This window comes from Amblyomma mixtum, chromosome 8 (assembly GCF_055824585.1).
Source record: "Amblyomma mixtum isolate Tamu chromosome 8, ASM5582458v1, whole genome shotgun sequence".
Lineage (NCBI taxonomy): Eukaryota > Metazoa > Arthropoda > Arachnida > Ixodida > Ixodidae > Amblyomma > Amblyomma mixtum.
Window position 1 is genome coordinate 139,676,069 of NC_143019.1, and position 22,387 is coordinate 139,698,455.

The following is a 22,387-nucleotide window of genomic DNA, read 5'->3' on the forward strand; positions in this document are numbered from 1 at the left end:
TGTGTTACCCCTGCAGTGTCCCGTCCGAACGGCCACTTGCCCCCCTCTTGTGTGTTACCCCTGCAGTGCTCCGTCCTAACGACCACTTGCCCCTCGTCGCACCCCCCTCTTGTGTGTTACCAGTGCAGTGCTCCGTCCTAACGACCACTTGCCCCTCGTCGCACGCTGTCGCCAGATGCCCCCCCATGGTGCGCCCCCGCATCCTCCTCCTGTTTTGGGAAGCCACTCCCTCCCGTGGACGCTTCTCCGCTCCCTCCTTTCTTCGGGCGGCCAGTTCGGCTCCTGCCTCGGTCGACGCTGGTCGCACCCTCATCAGCTTTAAATAAACGAAGTCTTGAAGTACCGTGTGCGTCTTTCACTGCATTCAACACAGCGACCGGACACGACACCTTCCATGTTCCGGACACCCCCAGCAAGTCGTGACGCCAGCCCTCTGAGTCATCTACCGCAGGATCTGAGTTCAGTCCACCGCGCAAGCCGACGTCTGCTAGGCGACGCACCTGAGTTCGGGACTCTGCCGGACCCTACCCGGAAGCGAAAGCAAGTAGCAACGTCCACCATGAGCTTGCCCGAGACGACCACTCCAATCATTCCGCAGCAGCATCGGGTGCCACCAACCTTCGACGTTTCGCCTGGCGCCGACCCCGAAGAATGGCTGGAACAGTTCGACCGTGTGGCTGTCTTTAACAACTGGGACGATGCCATGAAAATTAGGTACGTCTTCTTCGCCTTGGAGGGACCAGCAAAAGTCTGGTTTGAGAATGAGGAAGCTAGCCTTACAGATTGGGAAACCTTCAAGGAGCAGCTTCTCAAGACCTTCACAAACGTCGTGAGAAAGGAGAGAGCCCAGCAGCTGCTACAGTCTCGCATACAACACCCAAACGAGACCGTTGCAGTATACACTGAGGAGATGAAGCGTCTCTTCCGGCGTGCCGACTCGAGCATGAAGGAAGAAGAAAAAGTAAAGCTGCTTATGCGAGGAGTTAAAGAGCAACTATTTGCGGGCCTCATAAGGAACCCACCGATAACCGTCGCGGAATTCGTAGAAGAGGCATCCACTATGGAAAAAACTCTTGATGCCCGAGCCCGCCAGTATGACCGCCAGCAGCGCATTTTCTCAGCAAACTGCCTGGACACCGCTAACAACGATAACCTGCAGGAGGTTATCCGTCAAGTTGTCCGAGAGGAGCTCCGCCGATTGCTGCCGACGGTAACGCAGCCGCAGCTTTCATCGCTCACTGACGTCATCCGGGATGAAGTTCAGCAGGCCTTGCGTGTGACGCCGACCACCACGCAGCCTATGGAGCCCCCAGCCATGACTTACGCCGCAGCTGTGCGCCGTCCTGCACCTCGACGACGGGACCCAAGCCACTATCGCCGTCAGCCAGCTGCGTTGGACCGCCTCCCTCTCGCCCCAACCCGCCCATCCTACGAGCGTCGCACACAGCCGAGGAAATGCGACGAGTGGAGAACTCCCGACCAGCGCCGCCCACTATGCTTCCACTGCGGCGAAGCCGGTCACCTCCTCCGGCACTGCCCATACCGAAGACTGGGCATCCGAGGGTTCTCTTACGACGCTCCACGACCTCGACCCGGCCAGCGACCAGCCGAAATCGAGGAGTTTTTGCGTCGGGAAAAATGCTCATCGCCGAGCCGCCTATCACATTCCCCGTCGCCATTGTCTCCGCGCTTTGCATCTCCTAGCCGAGGTTACGCCGTGCGTGGACGCTCGCCTAGCCCCTGAAGGTTAAACTAAATAAAGCAGCCTTTGAAGGTGAGGTTGCTTCTAAGCGCAATGATAAAGATCCTCCATCGACGAGTACTCAAGACCATGCCTCAATTACGACAACACCGACGACGACGACACCGACGACGACGACAACGCGGCCAGACTTGAAGCTTTTACCGCTGCCCACTGTATCAGATGTGGCTATCAAGCAAGCGGCCTGATAACATGTCAACGCCCCTTCTTCCTTTCCCTTTCCCTCGCTGCAGCCGCAGCTATAAATCTATGCGCAATAAAGGACCGGGCGTCTTTTCTGGCCTAGCTACTGATGTGTCGCGTCTCTGCATGAAGCGATCGATACATGGTGTCAGAAGTGACCCGGTGTGCCCAGCTGGATTATTCAAGCAGCCGAAGCAATGGACATCGTGAAACCGCCGGGACCACTTCAGTTGACTGGGAATGTCAGAAGAAACTGGCTAATATTCAAGCAGAAGCTGCAACTGTTCCTGACAGCGACGTCGACCGCCACCCCAAAGTCAGCAGCAGTCAAAGCAGCGATCCTTCTAAGCGCTGCCGGCGACGAGGCACTGGACATCTACAACAACTTCAGCTACGCGAAAGATGAGTCCAAAGATGATTACGACACGCTGCTCAAGAAATTTGACAGTTACTTCGACGAAAAAGAAAACGAAGTCTACGAGAGGCATGTATTTCGTATGCGGGTACAAGGTGAGTCCGAGCCATTTGAGCCCTTTGCACGAGACCTCAGAACGCAAGCTAAGCTCTGCAATTTTGGTGGCCTTGAAGAATCCATGGTACGAGACCAGATTGTTTTCGGCACTAATAGTATCCCGCTCAGAGAAAAAATGCTACGAGATAAGAGTCTCACATTGCAGAAAGCAGAAGAGATGTGTAAGGCAGCAGAGACTGCCGCACAGCAAAATGCTATCTGGTCCAAAGGCGACGTCCACGTTGACTACGCCGTAAGAAACCAGCCTGGTAAAGAAAGGCGGATTCGTTGCAAGCAGTGCAACCAGGCGCACGCGCCGCGACAGTGTCCAGCTTACGGGAAGCGCTGCTACACTTGCAACAGAATGAATCATTTCTCGTTGTGCTGCAGAAGTCGTCAAGTCAACCAAGTACAGGAAAACTTCCAAGTTTTGGACGTCAGCATATGTGGTGTCAACAGGCAAGCAGGGCTAGATTGGACAATGCAAGGCCAGATTTCCGGATGCGTCATCAGTTTCAAAGTTGACACGGGCTCCCAGGCAAACCTTCTTCCCCTCAGCATCTTTCGACGCATCTGCAGTACAACGCCCCTGCGCAAGAGTACTGCGGTTCTTACTGCCTACAATGGCAGCGTTATCAAGCACGTGGGTGTCGCCACAGCATCACTGCTCCTGAACAAAGCGAAGCACGAGACTAATTTTTTTATCGTGAAAAAAGGCCGACAAGCAATCCTTGGCTTTAACACATGCCTGCAATTTGGCCTCATTCCATCAGTTGTCGATGCCATTAACATGCAGGATGGGCATGAAACACCAGAGCAAACGGCCCCGCACCTTTTCAGTGGAACCGGCTGCGTCAAACGACACTACAAGATGGTCCTGCGGCCCGGTGCGGTTCCAGTGGTACAACCAGCTAGGAGGGTACCCTTCTCCCTAAGGGAACCACTACGTGAAGAGCTCAACCGCATGGAGAAGGCGTCCATCATCAAAAGGGTAGACGAGCCCACCGAATGGGTGAGTCCCTTGGTCATAGTTCGCAAAAAGAATGGAAGCCTCCGGGTGTGCATGGACCCAAGAGAAATTAACAAGCACATCATGCGTGAGCACTACCCTATGCCCGGACGTGAAGACATTGAGTGCGAATTGTCAGGGGCGCGACTGTTTTCCCGCCTTGACGCCAACTCCGGCTTCCACCAAATACCGTTAGATGAGGCCACATCGCGAATATGCACGCTTGCGACTCCGTTCGGCCGCTACAGATTCCTTCGGCTCCCTTTCGGGATTTCGTCTGCTAGTGAGGTCTTCCAGAAGACGCTCGCAGAGATCTTCGACGGCCTGCCAGGGGTTCATGTATATGTTGACGACGTGCTAATCTGTGGCAACAGCAAACAGCAGCACGATGAGCGCTTGCGAGCAGCACTGAAAAGGGCAGAGGAAGCTGGTCTTACGTTCAACCGTGAGAAGTGTGCCTTCGGTGTGAAGGAAATAACATTTCTTGGAGACGTCATCAGTAAACATGGCATACTGCCGAGTTCTGATCTAATTTCAAGCATTCAAGCTATGCCACACCCGAATGACAAAAATGCAGTACGCAGAATGCTTGGAGTCGTTAACTATTTCCGCAAGTACGTGCCTCGACTGAGCGATAAAACGTCCCTGCTTCGCAGCTTGGTGAAGGAGAACGTCGTTTTTGACTGGAGTTGGGCTCATGAGCGTGAGTGGAAAGAGGTCTGCGAAGCGTTAACAACGCCTCCTGTGCTGGCCTTCTTCGACGCGAAGAAAGAAACCAAAATTTCAGCTGACGCATCTGGGCTAGGGTTAGGCGCAGCATTGTTGCAGAAGCATGGCAGTGAGTGGCGCCCAGTCATGTACACTTCGCGAGCGCTCACCGATAGCGAAACACGGTACTCGCAAATCGAGAAAGAAACCCTGGGCATTGTTTTCGCATGCGAAAAGTTTCACCAGCTGGTATATGGCCGCAAGATTGTCATTGAAACGGATCACAGACCTTTGCTGGCAATCGCAAAAAAGGCAATCGGAGATATGCCACCAAGGCTGCAGCGTTTCTTTATTCGTCTTCTTCGTTATGACTACGATCTGCAGTTTGTTCCTGGCAAGGACCTGCTGTTGGCGGACATGCTGTCCCGTGCTCCTGCCGTCCGTGCCGTCCTGGAGTCAACCGAAGACGTCGACGTTCATGCTGTACAGGTCCTCTCAAGCATAGTAAGCACACCAACAAAACTGCGCCTGCAAAGTGAGACTTTAGCGGATCCATACTTGAGCAAAGTCTTGGAGCAGGTGGCACAAGGAACTAAGATTGAAGGAGAGTTAAAGCCATTTGCAACAGAACTATCGGAAATTGATGGAATACTGCTGAAAGGATGCAAAATTGTCGTACCGAAGACAATGAGAGCGGAGATGCTGAAGAAGTTGCACGCGGGACATCTTGGGCTGAATAAAAGTAAAGCCAGAGCTCGGGGCCTGATCTTCTGGCCAGGAATGGGCAGTGCCATTGAAACGCTCATTCGCAAATGCAGCGCATGCCAAAAGTACGCCTACAAGCAAGCTTCTGAGCCTTTTATTTTGTGACCAACACCCAAGGTGCCATGGCACCGGGTGGGAATCGACCTTTTTCATTTCGCTGGTGACATGTACGTAGTGGTGTTTGATGCGCATTCAAACTTTCCAGACGTTGAGAAACTCGCCGTCACCACTGCGCGCGAAGTCGTTACAAAGGTTGCGTCTATTTTTGCGCGGTACGGAATTCCTGCCCAAGTGTGTACCGACAACGGACCTCAGTTTGCTTCCCAAGAGTTCGCGGAGTTTGCACGGCGCTATGACTTTGTCCATATTACTTCGAGCCCTGAATTTCCGCGGTCGAATGGTTTGGCCGAGAAAGGAGTACAAATAGTGAAGCGCATTATGAAGAAAACTGCAGAGTCTCGTGACGACTTCTGGATGGGTCTGTTATCATATCCTGCGTCCCCATTAGAGGACGGACAATCACCGGGAGAATTGTTGCAGGGTCGTCGGCTGCGCACTATTCTGCCTGAATGCAGCGTCGAACAGGAGCGCCCGGTAGTCAAGCACCGCCAGTCGTCCAAGGGCAAACTACTGCCTCCACTGCAGCAAGGAGACACGGTGCGGGTTCGTGACGACCGCCAATGGTCGCGCAAAGCGATGGTTCTCCAGAAGGTGGCTCCACGATCCCACATCGTGAGAATGGACAACGACCGTCTTCTAAGGCGTAATAGGCAACATCTGCTGCGAACCCAAGAGCACTACAACGTCATCGATGACAGCGACGACGACGCGGACATCCGCTCCGAGGCTAGAACTTCAAGTCCTGGTGCCGCCGATGGCCAGGGTGAGCCACGTAATGGACTTGCCACAAGCACTCGGCTCAGAGCATCAGGTGCAGCTGGTGGATCAAGCATGGACTTGCCACGTGATGGACTTGCCACAAGCACGCAGCTCACAGCATCAGGTGCAGCTGCTGGATCAACCATGCCAGCCATTCCACGCAGGACAACCCGGCCACGCATGGAACCGAAACGGCTAACTTATGATCACAAGTTTCGGCAAATTTCTTAGAGCATTGTCAAAACTGATCTTTTCACAGAGGAAAGAAGATGTATCAGATGTGGCTATCAAGCAAGCGGCCTGATAACATGTCAACGCCCCTTCTTCCTTTCCCTTTCCCTCGCTGCAGCCGCAGCTATAAATCTATGCACAATAAAGGACCGGGCGTCTTTTCTGGCCTAGCTACTGATGTGTCGCGTCTCTGCATGAAGCGATCGATACAGTGAAGTAACGTCGGAGCACGCCCCCCGCAGCCTCACTACTCGACGAAGCCGAGATCGGACACCGAAGACAACGTACAATAAGAGAACGCGAACAAGTGATCTTGAAGTTACGGTCGACGGTCACGCGGTTACTGCCTTGGTTGACACGGGAGCTGACTACTCAGTCATGAGCGGGCCACTCGCTGTCCGACTCAGGAAAGTGACAACAACTTGGGATGGCCTGCTGATCCGCACCGCAGGTGTTAACCTTATTACGCTGTCAGGACGCTGCATCGCGAGAGTTACAGTAAATGGGCGAACCCATGCGACAACCTTCCGGATCCTACAGCAATGCTCGCGAGACGTGATTTTGGGAACGGACTTCTTGAATGAACATCGAGCGATCATCGACCTTCGATCTAAGTCGATCAAGCTTTCCACGGACAAAGCCATACCTGTTGCGATGAGCGCGACTCATCACGTTGCCTTAAACGTCCTCGACGAAGCATTGAGCGTGCCACCCCGATCAAGTGTCCTCGCCTGCATAGGTACTGGCGACATCGAAAATGCCGAAGGCGTCATCGAGGGGAACACCCAGTTACTCTTTGATCGACGACTGGGCGTCGCAAGGGGAGTCGCCCAAATCCGAAATGGCCAAGCCCAGGTGTTGCTAACCAACTTCACCGAAGAATACCGGCATCTAAACAAAGGTACGACGATCACTTTCCTCGACGAGCTGGCAGACATCAGAGACGTATCTGCCCTACCCAACCAACCCGCAGAACCCTCTGACCAAGGCCATCAACCCACGTTCGACATCAACCCGGCATTACCCCGGAGCAGACAAGACCAAATACGCAGCCTTCTTCAAAGGTACAGCGATTGCTTCTCATCAGCATCGAATGTGCGACGAACCAGGCTTGCCAAGCACCGCATTGTCACAGACGAACACGCCCGACCACTGCGGCAGAGCCCCTACCACGTATCGCCGATAGAACGTCAAGCTATCCGCAAGCAAGTAGAGGAAATGCTACGTGACGACGTCATCCAGCCATCAAGGAGCCCCTGGGCAGCACCAGTCATCCTAGTGAAAAAGAAAGACGGCACCCTTCGCTTTTGCGTCGATTACTGCCGCCTGAACAGCATTACGTAGAAGGATGTCTACCCCTCCCCCGCATCGACGATACATTGGACCGGCTGTGCAACGCTAAATACTTCTCATCGATGGACCTGAAGAGCGGCTACTGGCAAATTGAAGTCGACGAAAGAGATCGCGAGAAGACTGCGTTCATTACACCAGACGGACTCTTCGAGTTCAAGGTGATGCCATTGGGCCTCTGCTCTGCCCCAGCAACGTTCCAGCGAGTAATGGATACGGTGCTCGCAGGCTTGAAGTGGCAGATTTGTCTAGTCTACTTAGATGACGTTGTTGTCTTCTCCTCAAGCTTTGAAGACCATCTCAGAAGGCTTCAGATAGTGCTGGAAATGATCAAGTCTTCAGGCCTGACACTGAAACCAGAGAAGTGCCACTTCGCCTACGAGGAGCTGCTGTTCCTTGGTCACGTCGTAAGCAAGGATGGAGTTCGCCCAGACCCCCAGAAGACGGCTGCGATCGCAGTGTTTCCACAGCCTAATGACAAGAAAGCTGTACGCAGATTCCTTGGATTGTGCGCTTATTACCGGCGATTCGTGAAGAACTTCTCGCGCATCGCTGAACCTTTGACCCAACTTACCAAGGCTGACGTGCCTTTTAAATGGGAAACGCCGCAAGCGGAAGCTTTGAAAGACACCGCAGTGTCTCGGACATCATCTTATAAGTATCTAGGTATTCACCTCACGGATAATCTTTCATGGGCCACACACATTCAATCCATCTGTGCCAAAGCTTCAAGATCACTTGGGTACCTGCGCCGGAACTTGCGAAACGCCCCTAATAACGTGAGAAAAGTCGCTTACTTAACAATCGTGCGTCCTCAACTAGAATTTGCTTCACCTACGTGGTCCCCTTATCAAAATTACCTGATCAACATGCTTGAATCCGTACAAAATAGAGCCGCTCGTTTCATCACACAAAAGTACCACCCCCAGTCCAGTATCACTAAGATTAAACTTGATATCTCCCTCGAACCATTACATATTGGTCCCTCCATCGCTCTTTTATGCTTATTTCATAAATATCGTCACAGCACCAGGCCATCTCCCTTGCCCCTCGAAGAGCCTTCACGCATTTCACGCCGCCTACATAATCAGTATAGCATTCAACGCATTTACGGAAGAACCCTAGCATTCAATTCATCTGCACTTCCACGTGCCATTATTCTTTGGAATGATCTTCCCAACAGTATCGCATCTATCGGCAACCACCAATCATTTCAAGACTAGCTGCACAAACATTTTCTTTAACGACATTGTGTCACGTTGTTCTGTGTCCTTGGTTCCCTTTTCTTCTCGTTGGTATTTTACAAAGTTTTGGTTTCTTGTGCAATTTCAGCCATTTGTATGTTTTTTATGGCTACTGCTTTTTCTTTTGATGTGTATTGGGCACATGCGATGCATTCTTGCTACTATTTTAATTTTTGTTGCCCGCGGTGATGTATGTCTTGTAGTTTCGTTTTGCCCTGTATATTTATAATTGTGTTTAATTTTTGCCTGGTATCACGTGTTGTTTTTAATTTATTCTTCCTATTTGCTTAATCTATTGTTTTTGCCCCCCTTACTCAATGCCCTTCTGGGCCCTGTAAGGTATTTTGAATAAATAAATGAATAAATAAAAGAGCTGAAGCGCCGCTTACAGTCCCCTCCTGTGCTCGGGCACTTTAATAAAAACGCCGAAACCGAAATTCATACCGACGCAAGCAGTGTGGGCTTAGGAGCGATCCTCGTTCAGTAAAGTGGTAAACAGGAGAAAGTTATCGCGTACGCAAGTCGTTCACTGTCGAAAGCCGAAGCCAACTATTCGACGACCGAGAAAGAATGTCTCGCCATTATTTGGGCCACGTCCAAATTTCGACCCTACCATTATGGACGACCATTCAGGGATGTGACCGATCACCATGCTCTGTGCTGGCTTGCCAATTTTTTTATTTATTTATAAATACTGCGGTCTTGAACAACAAGACCATCGCAGGTGGGTACATATTTTGTGTAACACCAAAGGAGAAAAAAAAAGAATATACAGCAGACAAGGTGTCACCAGCAGCGAAATTACTACATCACACTGTAGTGTATCGTTTCACAACCTCAGAATATATATACTGCAGTCATAGAGCCAAGCATATAGCAGGTTATAATTAAGTAAATCTCAACAAATTACTCATCAACCGAACATTCAAAATTTCGTCACTTGTTGCAGCAACGCCTCAAAATGGGACAAATTATTCTCTTCGACTATATGACCAGCAACGTTGTTCCATTCGGTAATAGTTCTAGGAAAATAGAATATTTGTAGCAGTTCGTTCTTGTGGATAAAGATTTTACGGAAGGAGAATGTCTCAGGCGTGTTGCATAACCACTAGAGTAACTAACAATTTTCGAGATGTCAATGTTGTATTGCCCATGAATTAACTGGAAAAAGAATTTCAAACGACAGATACGGTTTCTATCAGTAACGGATGGTAAGCAACTCTTTTTATTAAGATTAGCGATAGAGGTTCCGCCATAGGAATTATAAATAAATCTTACTGCTTTCTTTTGAATCCTTTCTAATTTGTTAATGTTAATCTTGGTATATGGGTCCCAGATCATTACGGCATATTCTAAGATTGGCCGCACAATAGTGTTATACGCAAGGAAACGTGTTTCAGGAGTAGCGAACCGTAGTGCACGCCTCAAGAAGAATATTTTGCGCAGAGCATTTTCCTAGACGGTATCAATATGTTTGTTCCAGGAAAGATTATTGGAAATCCATAGGCCGATATATTTGTAGTATGTTACCTCTGAGAGTGCACTATCGGAAGTACCATACTGGTAGAGAAGAGGATTCCTTTTAAGAGTTATTCTCATATATACTGTTTTATCAAAATTTATCACCATTTGCCACCTATCACACCAGCGCATTACCTTCCGAAAGTCATTATTTAACCTGATTTGATCTTCACTTGAGTTAATTCGTTCATAGAGGACACAATCATCAGCATATAACTTAACATTAACAGAGAGATCTTGGACGATATCGTTAATATATATAATAAACAAAAGCGGTCCAAGCACAGATCCTTGGGGAACTCCCGATTCAACTGGAATGCTATGTGAGAGGGCACCATTTAGTGATCCCTCTGGCCGCCTTGCTCGTTGGAGCTTGCGTCTTCAAGAATTTGACATAACTGTAGTCTACAAATCTGGCCGCAAGCATTCCGACGCAGACTGCTTGCCCCGAGCCCCCGTCGACGCAGCACCGGAAGAGGAAGACGACGACGCTTTCTTAGGACCGGTAAGCGCGAGCAGTTTCGCACAGCAGCAGCGCTCAGATCCTGAGTTGCAAAGCCTAGTTGCTTATTTGAAAGGAAAGACCGCATCGCCTCCCCGAGTGTTCAAACGCCAACTGTCGTCCTTCGTCGTTCACAATAATGTCCTCCTGAAGAAGAACTTCGCGCCCAACAGGACAGTGCATCTTCTTGTCGTGCCCAAAAATCTCAGGCAAGAAATTATGCAGGCATGTCATGATGAGCCGACTGCAGGGCATCTCGGGATTGCTCGCACGTTGCACCGCATCCAGGAGAAGTGCTGTTGGCCGCGGCTAGCTACCGACGTTTCCCATTACGTGAAAACGTGCCGTGAGTGTCAGCGACGCAAAACGCCTCCGACAAGACCAGCCGGACTCCTGAACCCCATACCACCTCCAAAAAAGCCCTTTCAGCAAATTGGGATGGACCTCCTTGGCCCCTTTCCGACTTCATCATCGGGTAAGAAATGGATCATTGTGGCCACCGACTACATGACCCGATACGCCGAAGCAAAAGCGTTGCCTAGTGGTACCGCAACAGAAGTTGCTAAATTTTTTGTCGCACAAATTCTCCTGCGACACGGCGCCCCCGAAGTGCTCATCACGGACAGAGGAACGGCATTTACAGCGGAGCTGACGCGAGTCATTTTAAATTACAGCCAGACAAGCCATCGGAGGACAACTGCCTATCATCCACAAACCAACGGACTAACAGAGCGTCTGAACAATACCATCGCAGACATGCTCTCCATGTACATCGACGCCGAACACAAGACGTGGGACTCCATTCTGCCCTATGTGATCTTCGCCTATAATACTGCCGTCCAGGAGACAACCAGGTTTACCCCATTCCAGCTGGTATACGGCAGGAAGCCCACGACAACACTCGACGGAATGCTCCCGCACGTTTCCGACGAAGACAGCCTCGACGTCGCCGCCTACCTTCATCGCGCCGAGGAAGCCCGAAGACTTGCGCGGCTTCGCAATCAAGACCAGCAGCACACCGACGCCCGACGCTACAATCTGTGCCGACGAGACACGCATTACAAGCCAGGTGATCGTGTTTGGATATGGACGCCAGTTCGCCGCCGTGGATTGAGTGAAAAGTTGCTGCGACGCTACTTTGGCCCGTACAGGGTTCTCCGTCGGATGGGTGACCTCGACTATGAAGTCATCCCCGACGGCACGACAGCATCTCAGCGACGCCGCACACGCCCGGAAGTCGTACATGTCGTACGCCTGAAGCCATATTATGAACGGTAAAGGACTCGAAGTTTGCATTTTCTGTGTTTATTTTTCATTTTAAAGCATCGAGACGATGCTTCTTTGGGAGGGGGCTAATGCCACGTATCTTTGTAGCGTCCGTTCGTTCGCGCAAAGCCGCAGAAAAGGGGTGTTATCATTTTTGTCCGTGACGCGAGAAGCGACCGGTCTAATCTCTATTGTTCGCAGCCATGAACAGCTGCATCTACGTGCTTCCAGATTACTCTAGATGATCTCGACATGTTATCTCAAAGTTTCCTTGCCGGCTTTAAACTGAACGATGCCGTGAGCAGCGGGCATTCGTAGTTCGACGACCGACGAGCACGCTTGTTGCTTACGCCGCCGCCGAGTGATTCAGTTCTTTTGCGGGCGTAAGTCAGCCCAAATAAAGAGCTTCGTTTGCAAGCCTTGTTGCTGTATTCCTGACCGCTGGACTGCCGTCACTACAACGTGACAATATCGATGGAGTGTGTAAATAGAATGCGCGAAAAAAAGTCCGATAGGAAGGGGGCAGGGGGGACGCAGAGCTCAGAAAATTGCCGGGCTTATTCTCACACCGAAACACCACCCCTGGCCACGCCCCTGCCCTGAAGGGTCGTTTATGCAGGAATGCTCGCTCTTCGTGACTGGAAACGCCTCAGGCAGCTCGCACTCATGACTAGAATTTCCCCAGCCGACAAACCTAGCGCAGTAAAACAAAAATTGGAATGGACAAGCCCCGCTTGAAGGGTACGGGGCGATAGCGTTAGTGCTATCGCCTCATACCCTTCAAGTTAATGCTGTAAGTTAATGCTGTAAGAAAGAGAGTTGGGGTTTGATGCCCCGGCAGCTATCGCCGACGATGGAGAGAAAGAAGTAGAAAGGCGAAGCCGACGAAGCTCGGGTTTGCGCTTCCAAACGCTGGCCTGCTGAGCAGCACCGCTGGAACAAGGACTGTGGCCGTCCATACTAATTGTGCGAGTCGCTTCATTACACTTGGTGGAGGTGCTGCCTATTCTCCCCCTGAAAGTACGCCACGATGCCCAGGCTACCCGGCTCTACCACGACGTCCGACAGCCCGGCCCAACCTGCCCAGCCCGCTGTCATCTGCTCCGGTGCTGTCCGTCAGTGCCACCCTACGATCTTCAGCGACACGGACGATACCGGCGTCGAAGACTGGCTCGCCTCCTACGAACGCGTGAGTGCATGCTTACAAGAAATGGGATGACGTCGTTAAGCTGACGAACGTCATCTTCGACTTGACCGACGTTGCCAATTTATGGTTCCGTACCACGAAGGGGATTTTACTACCTGGGCGGCTCTCAAGACCAGCCTGACTGACGTCTTCGGCCGCCCTGCTGTCCGAAAACTTCGTGCCGAACGACGGTTGCGGTTTGATGCCGCAGCAGCCATCGCCGACGATGGAGAGAAAGAAGAAGAAAGGCGAAGCCAACGAAGCTCGGGCTTGCGCTTCCAAACGCTGGCCTGCTCAGGAGCACCGCTGGAACAACGACTGTGGCCGTGCACACTAACTGTGCGAGTCGCCTCGATCATTACAATGCCCATATATACGGAATTTGTGTTGCTCCAATTTTCATTGATATATCCCTGGGAGTCCTATACCCCTCCTGGCGCAGTGGTGCTGCGGTTATGCGATGCACCGCTGCCCTGCGATGGCAGGTGCGGCCGCCGGTGAGGTTTGTGCGACCCAGCTTTCCCTCCCCAGTCGGCCTTTCAAGATCAGTCATCAATTTAACTGTGGCCTGCCACGGTGGTCAGTTTCCTCACAACCGGACGGACGGGCTACAATGACGCCACTATGTCACGTGACCTAGGTGACGCACTTAGGTTGCTTCTTCGGAAATTTTTCGCTCACAACGCCGATTACGCCGGATTTTGAGCAGAATAGGAGTCTAAAAGGTGTCGCGTTAAAAGCGTGCACCCATGGCAAGCTTTTATGTTTACTGGCAAGTTGCTCCTCGTGCTTGCTTTCAGCGTTGCGCGGTGCTGTCTCAGGCGCTATTTCAAGCACCGACCAATTTGCCCGATTTACGGTTTAGCGCAGGACAAAATGAAAATGTATACAACTCTTCTGCCCGCTTCGTGTACATAGTTTAATGTTTCGTTTTGCAAGTACCATTGTGATAACCCGTACAAACGGTTGGTTTTCATAGAAGGAAAGACACAGTAACTGTCTCATTTCTTGGCGGACACCTCCACCGTGACGTAAGGGAAGGAAGGAAGGTGCGAGTGAAAAAGGAAAGACAGGTGCCGTAGTGGAGCGCTCCGGAATAATTTCGTCCACCTGGGGGTCTTCAGTGTGCACTGGCATCGCACAGCACACGGGCGCCTTTTGCGTTTCGCCTTCATGTATAAACGCGGCCGACGTGGTCGGGTTTGAACCCGGGTGTTCCGGCTCAGCAGGCGAGCGGCCTAACCCCTGCGTCACCGCATGTTTAAATTTGGAGTTGACACGCGCACTGTGTTCGCTGCCGCCGCTTCTCCCCTTCTTTCCCTGCGGGGACACCCAGCCCACGGGGGGCGCCTTAAGAACCGGTCGGAAACGACCAGAAGCTGTTTCCATTGGTCGCGGACCGCTGGCTCTTCGCCGGCAACACAGGACGTGGAGCGCCTGTGTTACTTCCTGGCTGTCTCTGGAGTTACACGCAGCTGGTAGCACGCATGTAAGAGAGTGCTGAAGGTACGTCTTGCCTGTTCGTAGGCCGTTAAGCTCAATTTGGAGATACACGGTTAAGTAACCACCGCAGATACGAAGGAAGCCGTTCATCTTCCTCAAAAGCACCGAAAGTGTGGCCCGATCCTAATGGAGAGTCAATTCGATGATGTCTTTAGCTTACAGACGGTCAAGTTCAGCGTCAAGAGCAGAAGGAAACGCGGAGGACAATGGCAGGGCTTTGAGAAACTTGGGCGTCGTTCCCTCGCCAAGTTGATGTGCCGCGGGACCGATGTTTATACCGTGGGGTCTTCGTTGAACACGGTCTTGTATCTGTGTAAGCACTAAGGAACAAGCTCATTATCTGAGACATCTGCAAAGTTCTGACTGCAAGGATCTGAAAGTGAGGAAGCCAGCTCCGTCCTAGTAAGGTAGACCCGATTCTGTAGACAACCACAACTGCCAAAGTGCAGTTGTGGTCGTCAAACAACTGCCAAAGTGCAGGTGTATCGAAAACTTGAACAGCCTGTCCTCTCCGCGTCCGTAAGAAGACGTTGTTCGTAGCCAGCTGTAGTGGAACACGTTTATTTATTTATTTATTTATTTATTTTAATACTCAAATGCCCCTGTAAAGGCGGCATCAGAGTACACTTCAAAATCTCAAATGCTTGTCTTCGATCAATACCTTCAGTGTGAACCACGGAACAGCGGCGTCGGTCAGGGCGTTGAGGTCGTACGTTTTTAAGCGCTGTGATGGCGTGTGGTCGACCCACTAACGGTGCCGAAGGCGTCGTGGGTGTCTGTGGGGAATCTTCTCGTTCTTGTTTTTGTTTACGCATGCTTCTGCACATTGTCCGCGTTTCTTGAAGCATTCGTGAAATACATGAGAGCGTAAAACGGCAACACCGACGAGTAAGAGAACAGGACGAGCGCTGCACTTTCGACAGGATTTATTCGAGGAAGAACGTCTATATAGGTAGCCTTTGCCCTTATCCATGCTCTTAATCGCAGACATTCACCTCTCACAGATACGCATCAAGAAACAGTATTTCACTGTGGCGAAGAACAATTGACGTGTCACTAATGCAACTATCACCTTGCTTCTTGATATAGAAGGCTTCCACAAGCTCACGTTCTGTCCTATCACGGCTTTTCAATAGCACTTTCCAATCAGATATTCGATGCTTGCAGGCTACACGCTTCTCTTTCGAGCGGGCTTGGCAGTGGTCTAAAAGATGGCCTCTCTTGTTTAATGAATTCTTCTGTTTAATGAATTCTTATGGACAATGGCAGGGCTTCTTGCCGTTTTGCGCTCTCATGTCTATCACGAATACGCACCAACAAGCCCAGCTGCAAGTACTTCTTTCTTTAAGCAGCTGCCCACGGACGCCTGAAATATGCAATTGTCCGGACTGTGTGGTGCCTCCCGTCACTCACAGCTTTTCACGTTGCGATCTTACAGCGAAAGCTGTAATAGCTTTGTGCGAGCCATTTAGTAGAAGCAATTCAGGGGGCACAACGGCAGGCGTTAGGTCGACATTACCGCCACGTACACCTCAAAGTGCAATTCGGATGTCCATTGACCCAGGGAACCAGTTATGCCCCTCTCAGAAGCCTACTCACCTGCTCGGGTGACAAAAACTTCGAGCATAGCGCTGAGCGGCTTCGTTACCAGGATGGGAGCGTCCCGAAGTGAGGACCCGGACTCGTGTCAGCGCAATACTACAGAGAGAGGCTAGTGCGCCTGCCTTCTCCGCACACACCAGAGAACAGGCTGCCACGTGGCAACGGCTGCAGACGCGGTCGGTGCACAAACAAATTTAAATCGAATATGCGCGCTGCAAAAAAAAGGCTATTCGCCATATAGCTGGAAAAGACTACTGCACACATACCGCGCCGCTTTTTAAGAATTTGAAAATAATGTCAGTACACTATCTCTACTTGTATAACTTAGCAGTTTGCTACAAGCAGCACATAACTGCCTCTGAGAGTACAATGCTTTCGATCGCCAATTTAACAACACTTACACGATCATATCCTTCGCGTTCTGCTCATAACTGGACGGTACTTTTCGTACGAACGACGTTTGGCCAGCAAATGCTCGCACATACTCTGCCCACTCTATTAAACTATTTTCGCCAAAATAAAGTTAATATTGAAAATGTTAATAAGAAATCAATACATTCATTCTTTCTCTCGCAAATGTAATTTTTTTTCTCGTTTCCTGTAGTGTGTTCCTCCTATGTCTTTTTTGTATTTCTGTGGGTTTGTTGCTATGCGCAATTGCTGTTATTCGCTCATCATGTTTATCATTTCACATTGTGCCTTTACCCTTAACAAACACACACAAAAACTGACCTATGTGTAGTAAGAGCTACAATGTCTGGTAAATGTACTAGTATAACTGTTATGAGAAAGCAAACGTAGCAGGGGACGGCAGAAAGTTAGGTGGGCGGATGAGATTAAGAAGTTTGCGGGGATACAGTGGCGGCAACTGACAAAGGACAGGGTTAATTGGAGAGACATGGGAGAGGCCTTTGCCCTGCAGTGGGTGTAGTCAGGCTGATGATGATGATGATAACTGTTATTACCGACACCTCGCTGTTTTGCCGTGTAATGGGACCCGAACGCCGTCAAGTGAGTTAACGTTCACTTTTTGTCTCGGGTCCCTCATTTCTTACTGAAATGCAAATGAACTTCAACTTCAACCTGCGGACATACGCCAACATATACTCCAATCTGGTAAACCCGTCCTGTCAAGTGTGTGGCGACTCTCCCACTTTGGACCACATAATCTGGGGCTGCCCGGAGGATCCGCCTCCGGTTACATCTCCCTCTCTTGAACAATGGGAAGCTGATCTCGCTAGTACTACTGTGAGACATTCCAGCGGCTCTAAAGACAGTGACGAAGGTAGACGAGACAGGACGAACGCCGGACGAACGCCTAGCTGACCACATTCGCCGTTGCTCAAACAAACCAGCATGCAAGGCGTTTTTAGAAAGAACAAGTGTGATGCGTAAGTTTAAGACTCAAAATAGCCGAGAAATTTTTGAAGCCTTCGGTATATTCAATGACAAAGAAAACTGCGTCAGCAGCCCTTCTCTGGCGCTACGCAAAAAAAAAAAAAAGAAATAGATTACCTGAAGGCAAACGGGTTGATTCGGCCAGGTAGGCGATAAATAGAAGGTGCGCCGATGTGGCAAACATGAGTGGCATGTCACTGGCGCCTTCTGCATTTGTTGGATAATGGGTTTTTATCTTGTCACAGATTAGTTCTCTTTGCGCCCCCCTTTGTCTATAGACCGGCGTTCGTCCTGTTGTCTCGTCTACCTGCGTCCCTGTCTTTTTTAGCCAGTGGTATGTCTCACAAATGTAGCAGCAACCAACTAGCCGAGCTTTCTACGCTTAATGATCTCCAGGGCGAGGGCGAGAGCGCTAGAGGTCGCCGACAGACGACCACTGCCGGCCACCTGGAGCGGGTAATTGCATGACCCAGTACACCCGCCACTTGATTTGCTGACAAATAAAGTTGTTCCCTCTCCCTCTACCCCTCTCATTCCCTCAAAACCAACGGAGGGCTTAGACGGCGATGAGAACTAGGCTATTTACTTCGTGCAAGGCGGCCCTGGAGTCCGTGGAGTGTACCGCGAACGCGATCGAACCGAAGACTGTACGCGGAAAAGGGCCGAGTACGCACTTCAGTTCCGGTTTATTTCCCAGACATGTTCATAAGATTGACAAACGACATGTGGTGAGGAGAACGGGAGAAAAGCTGCGTGTTATGCAGCTCCTCCTGGAAGTTGGCAAGCAGAAATAGCAAAACAGCTCAAAAACAAGAAAAATTGCATAGCACGTTTAAGACATTTCATCACTGGGGAAGGAAAAAATAAATAAAAGGAAGAAATGAAAGCCAGGACGAAAACGAAATAAAGGTACACAATCTTTTACCTCGACTAAACATAGCATGTAACGCATTCCTTGATAAGACTCTGGCCGTGTAGACACGAAAACGGGCAGTCGCCTGTGGAACGTCAAAAGAGACCTGCCGCTCCAGGGCTCTCTACTGCCAAAGACAATCAGCTTTCCCTGATTGATGCACTAAGCCGGTAAGCTTCCATCTAATATGTACCATGGCGGTCTTCTGTCAAGCACTTCATTTCGTATTTCAGAGCGACAGCTCTACTTGACGGCCAAAGCTGGAAAAGCCGATTCATCGTTGAATTATTAAATAAATAAAATAAATATTTCCACAACTGGTACTCGAAACCGCGGCTGCGCGAACAGATCAGCTTCGCTGGCACGGGAGCGCTGTACGCTACCGCCGACCACGCCTCGTGTTGAGCCGCAAAACACGCTGTGCACTGCACATCGCCGTCTGAGGATAGGAAAACTTTTAATGTCCACGAGAAAGAGGGTAGCCAGAGGGCAACCCGCCTAGACGACGGCCGAAAGGTCTTGACTCTCGGCGGCGGCTTCGGCCAGTCGGACGAGTTGTAACTGAGTCGCCGGGTCGGAGCTCAGTAGTAAGGCCTCCCATACCTCGTCCCTCACGGGGTATGAGGACATTCCCATAGTATGCGGTCCAAGGTGGCCCTGTGTTCGCAGTTTGCGCATTTGTCTGAAAATTGCCCTCATCAATTTTCATATGAGACGCGAACAGATCGGTCCGCTCTAAATTGGAATATGCTTCATCGATGTGGAACCCTGGGATCGAATTTCTCATTTCTGACTTAGAATCAATTCAAAACCGCGGTTGTCGCTTCATTCTTTCCAACTATCATCGTACTAGTAGTGTAACTGCCATGAAAGCTCACCTTTCCCTACAGCTTCTTTCCCATCGCAGCTCAATAGCTTCATTATGTACTTTTCACAAAATTTATCATAATCCTCATCTTAAAGAGAAGTTACTAAAAAGACCACCTTATATTTCAGCACGCATTGATCACCGCCACAAAGTTTGGATCCCTCCGTGTCGCACAAGATGTTTTCATGATTCATTCATACCCAGAACTTGTGTCAGCTAGAATCACCTTCCCCACAATATAGCTGTAATTACTGATACTGCTGCATTTCGTAACACTGTTATTAATTTTATATAAGTATGTGTCCATAACTTTGTTAATTTATTAGCTGCTGTTTTCGTTTCTGTTTTGTTTTGTGAAATGCTGTCTTTTGTTAATTCTGTTATTGATTTTATACCAGTGTTTGCTGTAACTATATTCAATTTTTCTAGCTGCTGTTCTGTTTTTGGTACTTGCATGTATTCCCAGTCCCCTCTGTAACGCCTAATGGCCCTGAGGGTAAATAAATAAATAAATAGATCAGATTAACCTCGATCAGAGCTTAGCCTGAGTCTGATAATAAGTTGCCACACGTGCCGACGATATCCCAGGCAGGCTAAAAACATAGAGGAAAAAAAGCGCAAACTAAGACAGAGAACACAGAACAAGGGGGGAGACACTACAAGCGCTGACTCGCAACTAAGGTTTATTAGAGAAACAGAACAAAATATATACAGTAACCACTCACGACTGCTTACGTCATAACCTCGGGGAAACAGATTACGTGCATGGCGTGAAAGAGATATCTAAACAAGAGCAGCGCGCGTGTGAAACACATGCTTTCACACATCTACCTCGTTTAACTACGTTAAAACCCTACCTTTTTTTTCTTTAAAGGTATTTCTTAGGTTAAAGTGAGAAGTTGCATATGAAGCAAAATGCAGGTTCGTAATTTGGCTCTTCTATCAATCTAAAAGATTGCCAACAAGAGGCCCACCCTGCGATGAATAAAGCCATGTTTGACCATGTTACTTATTCCATGTATTCAGTCATCATCATCATCATCATCGTCAAAAATGATAGGTGATAGAAAAATGATAGCCGTAACCTTAAGAGATCGGAAGCGGGCGGAGTGGGTGGGGGAACAAACGCGCGTTAATGACATCCTAGTTGAAATCAAGAGGAAGAAGTGGGCTTGGGCAGGGCATGCAATGCGAAGGCAATGCTAAGGCTGGTCCTTAAGGGTAACGGAGTGGATTCCAAGTGAAGGCAAGCGCAGCAGGGGCGGCAGAAAGTCAGGTGGGCGGATGAGATTAAAAAGTTTGCGGGGATACAGTGGCCGCAGCTGGCGAAGGACAGGGTTGATTGGAGAGAGACATCGGAGAGGCCTTTGCCCTGCAGTGGGCGTAGTCAGGCTGATGATTATGGTGACCAAGGTCAGCGCAAAAACACATTCAGGAAGAATTCGGTCGCACCGCCTGTCAGCGCCCTCGCGAGGCAAGAAGCAAACCAGTCACGAAGCATGGCTCACCGCAGGCGACGTTGTTGATGAGCGCGTAGGCGGCGAAGGTCGGCTGGTGTTGCAGCAGCTTCGCGTACTCGGGCGCCAAGCTGTGCCCTCTCTCGGGCGCACCAGTGGCCGGCAAGGCGAGCACCACCCTCGACAGGAGGCAGGCTGCCACGAGCTGTCGAACGAGCCACATTGCAGGCACCCAGACTCCGAGTTCTGGCCAACTGCTGCTTTGTCGTACGTGACTGCTGGCCCCTGCAAGGCAGGCATCCACTTGAGGCGTTGCAGGGAGACAGAGAAGTACAGCACCATAGAAAGATGGGCGAGTTAACTAGAACAGAAAACTGGGCAAGTTGGAACATAATGTACTGCGGGTGGCGCCTGGTAACCGTGGTGATTGAAAGGAGTACACGGGACTAATTTTAAGGCGGAAGCGTTTAATGCCTCATCATTGTAAGCAGTTGTTGTCGAAAGAAATGCCACGCTTTTCAATTGGTCGAAACGGTCGTGACGTCACAGTGCGCGAATTTCGATCGGGGCCAATTGTACTTTGCCTAGTAACCATGCAACCAATTAAAGGGATGGTATAGTGATGCTCCAAGTAAGTGGGACTGAGCTTAGTTAATTGCTTAATTACCAAATTACTCTAATTTACCCTTCCACTCAGGCCACACAAATAAATAAAACCGAGTAGAAAATTGCTCGAGTTCGGGAATCGAACCCCGGTCTCCGGAGTGCGAGACGAGCATGCTAACTCCGCTATGCCAGCTCGATGAATTGGAATCAACAAAGGCGCGTCTAGTGAATACGGTGTCTTCGTTCACTCCCACCTTCCTCCCTTCCCGTTACGGCGAGGTTTAGGTGTCCACCCAGATATGCGAGACAGATAATTTCCTTTCCTGAAAAACCAATTTACCGACGAGCAAGGCGCACTACCGAACGGGCGATGGCGTTCTATGGACTCGGGAGGCGCTGCGATCGTCGAAGAGTGCGGACGTGCCTCACATGCGCTCCGTGATTTTTGGGTCCTTTGACCCGGTTAATCTCATCGGATCTCCAAAATTTCTGTTGGAATCGACGCCGAAAGTGAAGCGGACCACGAGGATACCACTTCTGAGCCGGTGGGTCCATTTTTTCGGATTTTATCGGACTTTGAAGTTCCCACGTGGTCGGCCAGGCGTTAGGCCTAACGAGGCTTAGCACGAGCTCGGGGCTCCGCGGCCTTCCCGGCCCCGGCCCGCGGTGAAAACGCATCGGAGCGATGTCCCGAAATAAAACTTCGAGTCAAGAACAACCAGCAACCCTAAGACAACCAGGATTTTCGACAGAATTGCACGAAAACATGGAGGAGGATCTCCATGACACCATTGACGTGACCCATGTGCCGCTAGGCCACGGAGGCTTCGCCGCCGCAGGAACCCAAGCCCTGAGATGCAGCACCCCAACGACCCTACAACGTCCACAGGTCGACGGAATCGACGCAGACAAAGCAGAAGGCT

General features: G+C 50.3%; 1 protein-coding gene across 1 annotated transcript in view; it reads right to left on the reverse strand.

Moving 5' to 3' along the window:
* LOC149334625 (uncharacterized) overlaps window positions 1–21,134 on the reverse strand; it is an 81,276-nt gene extending 60,142 nt beyond the window's left edge. The window contains exon 1 of the mRNA XM_089555268.1: window positions 20,910–21,134. Within this exon, the coding sequence (XP_089411394.1) occupies window positions 20,910–21,081 (172 nt within the window). The 5' untranslated portion in view covers window positions 21,082–21,134. The remainder of the gene's footprint in view (window positions 1–20,909) is intronic.
* Window positions 21,135–22,387: the final 1,253 nt, after the last annotated feature.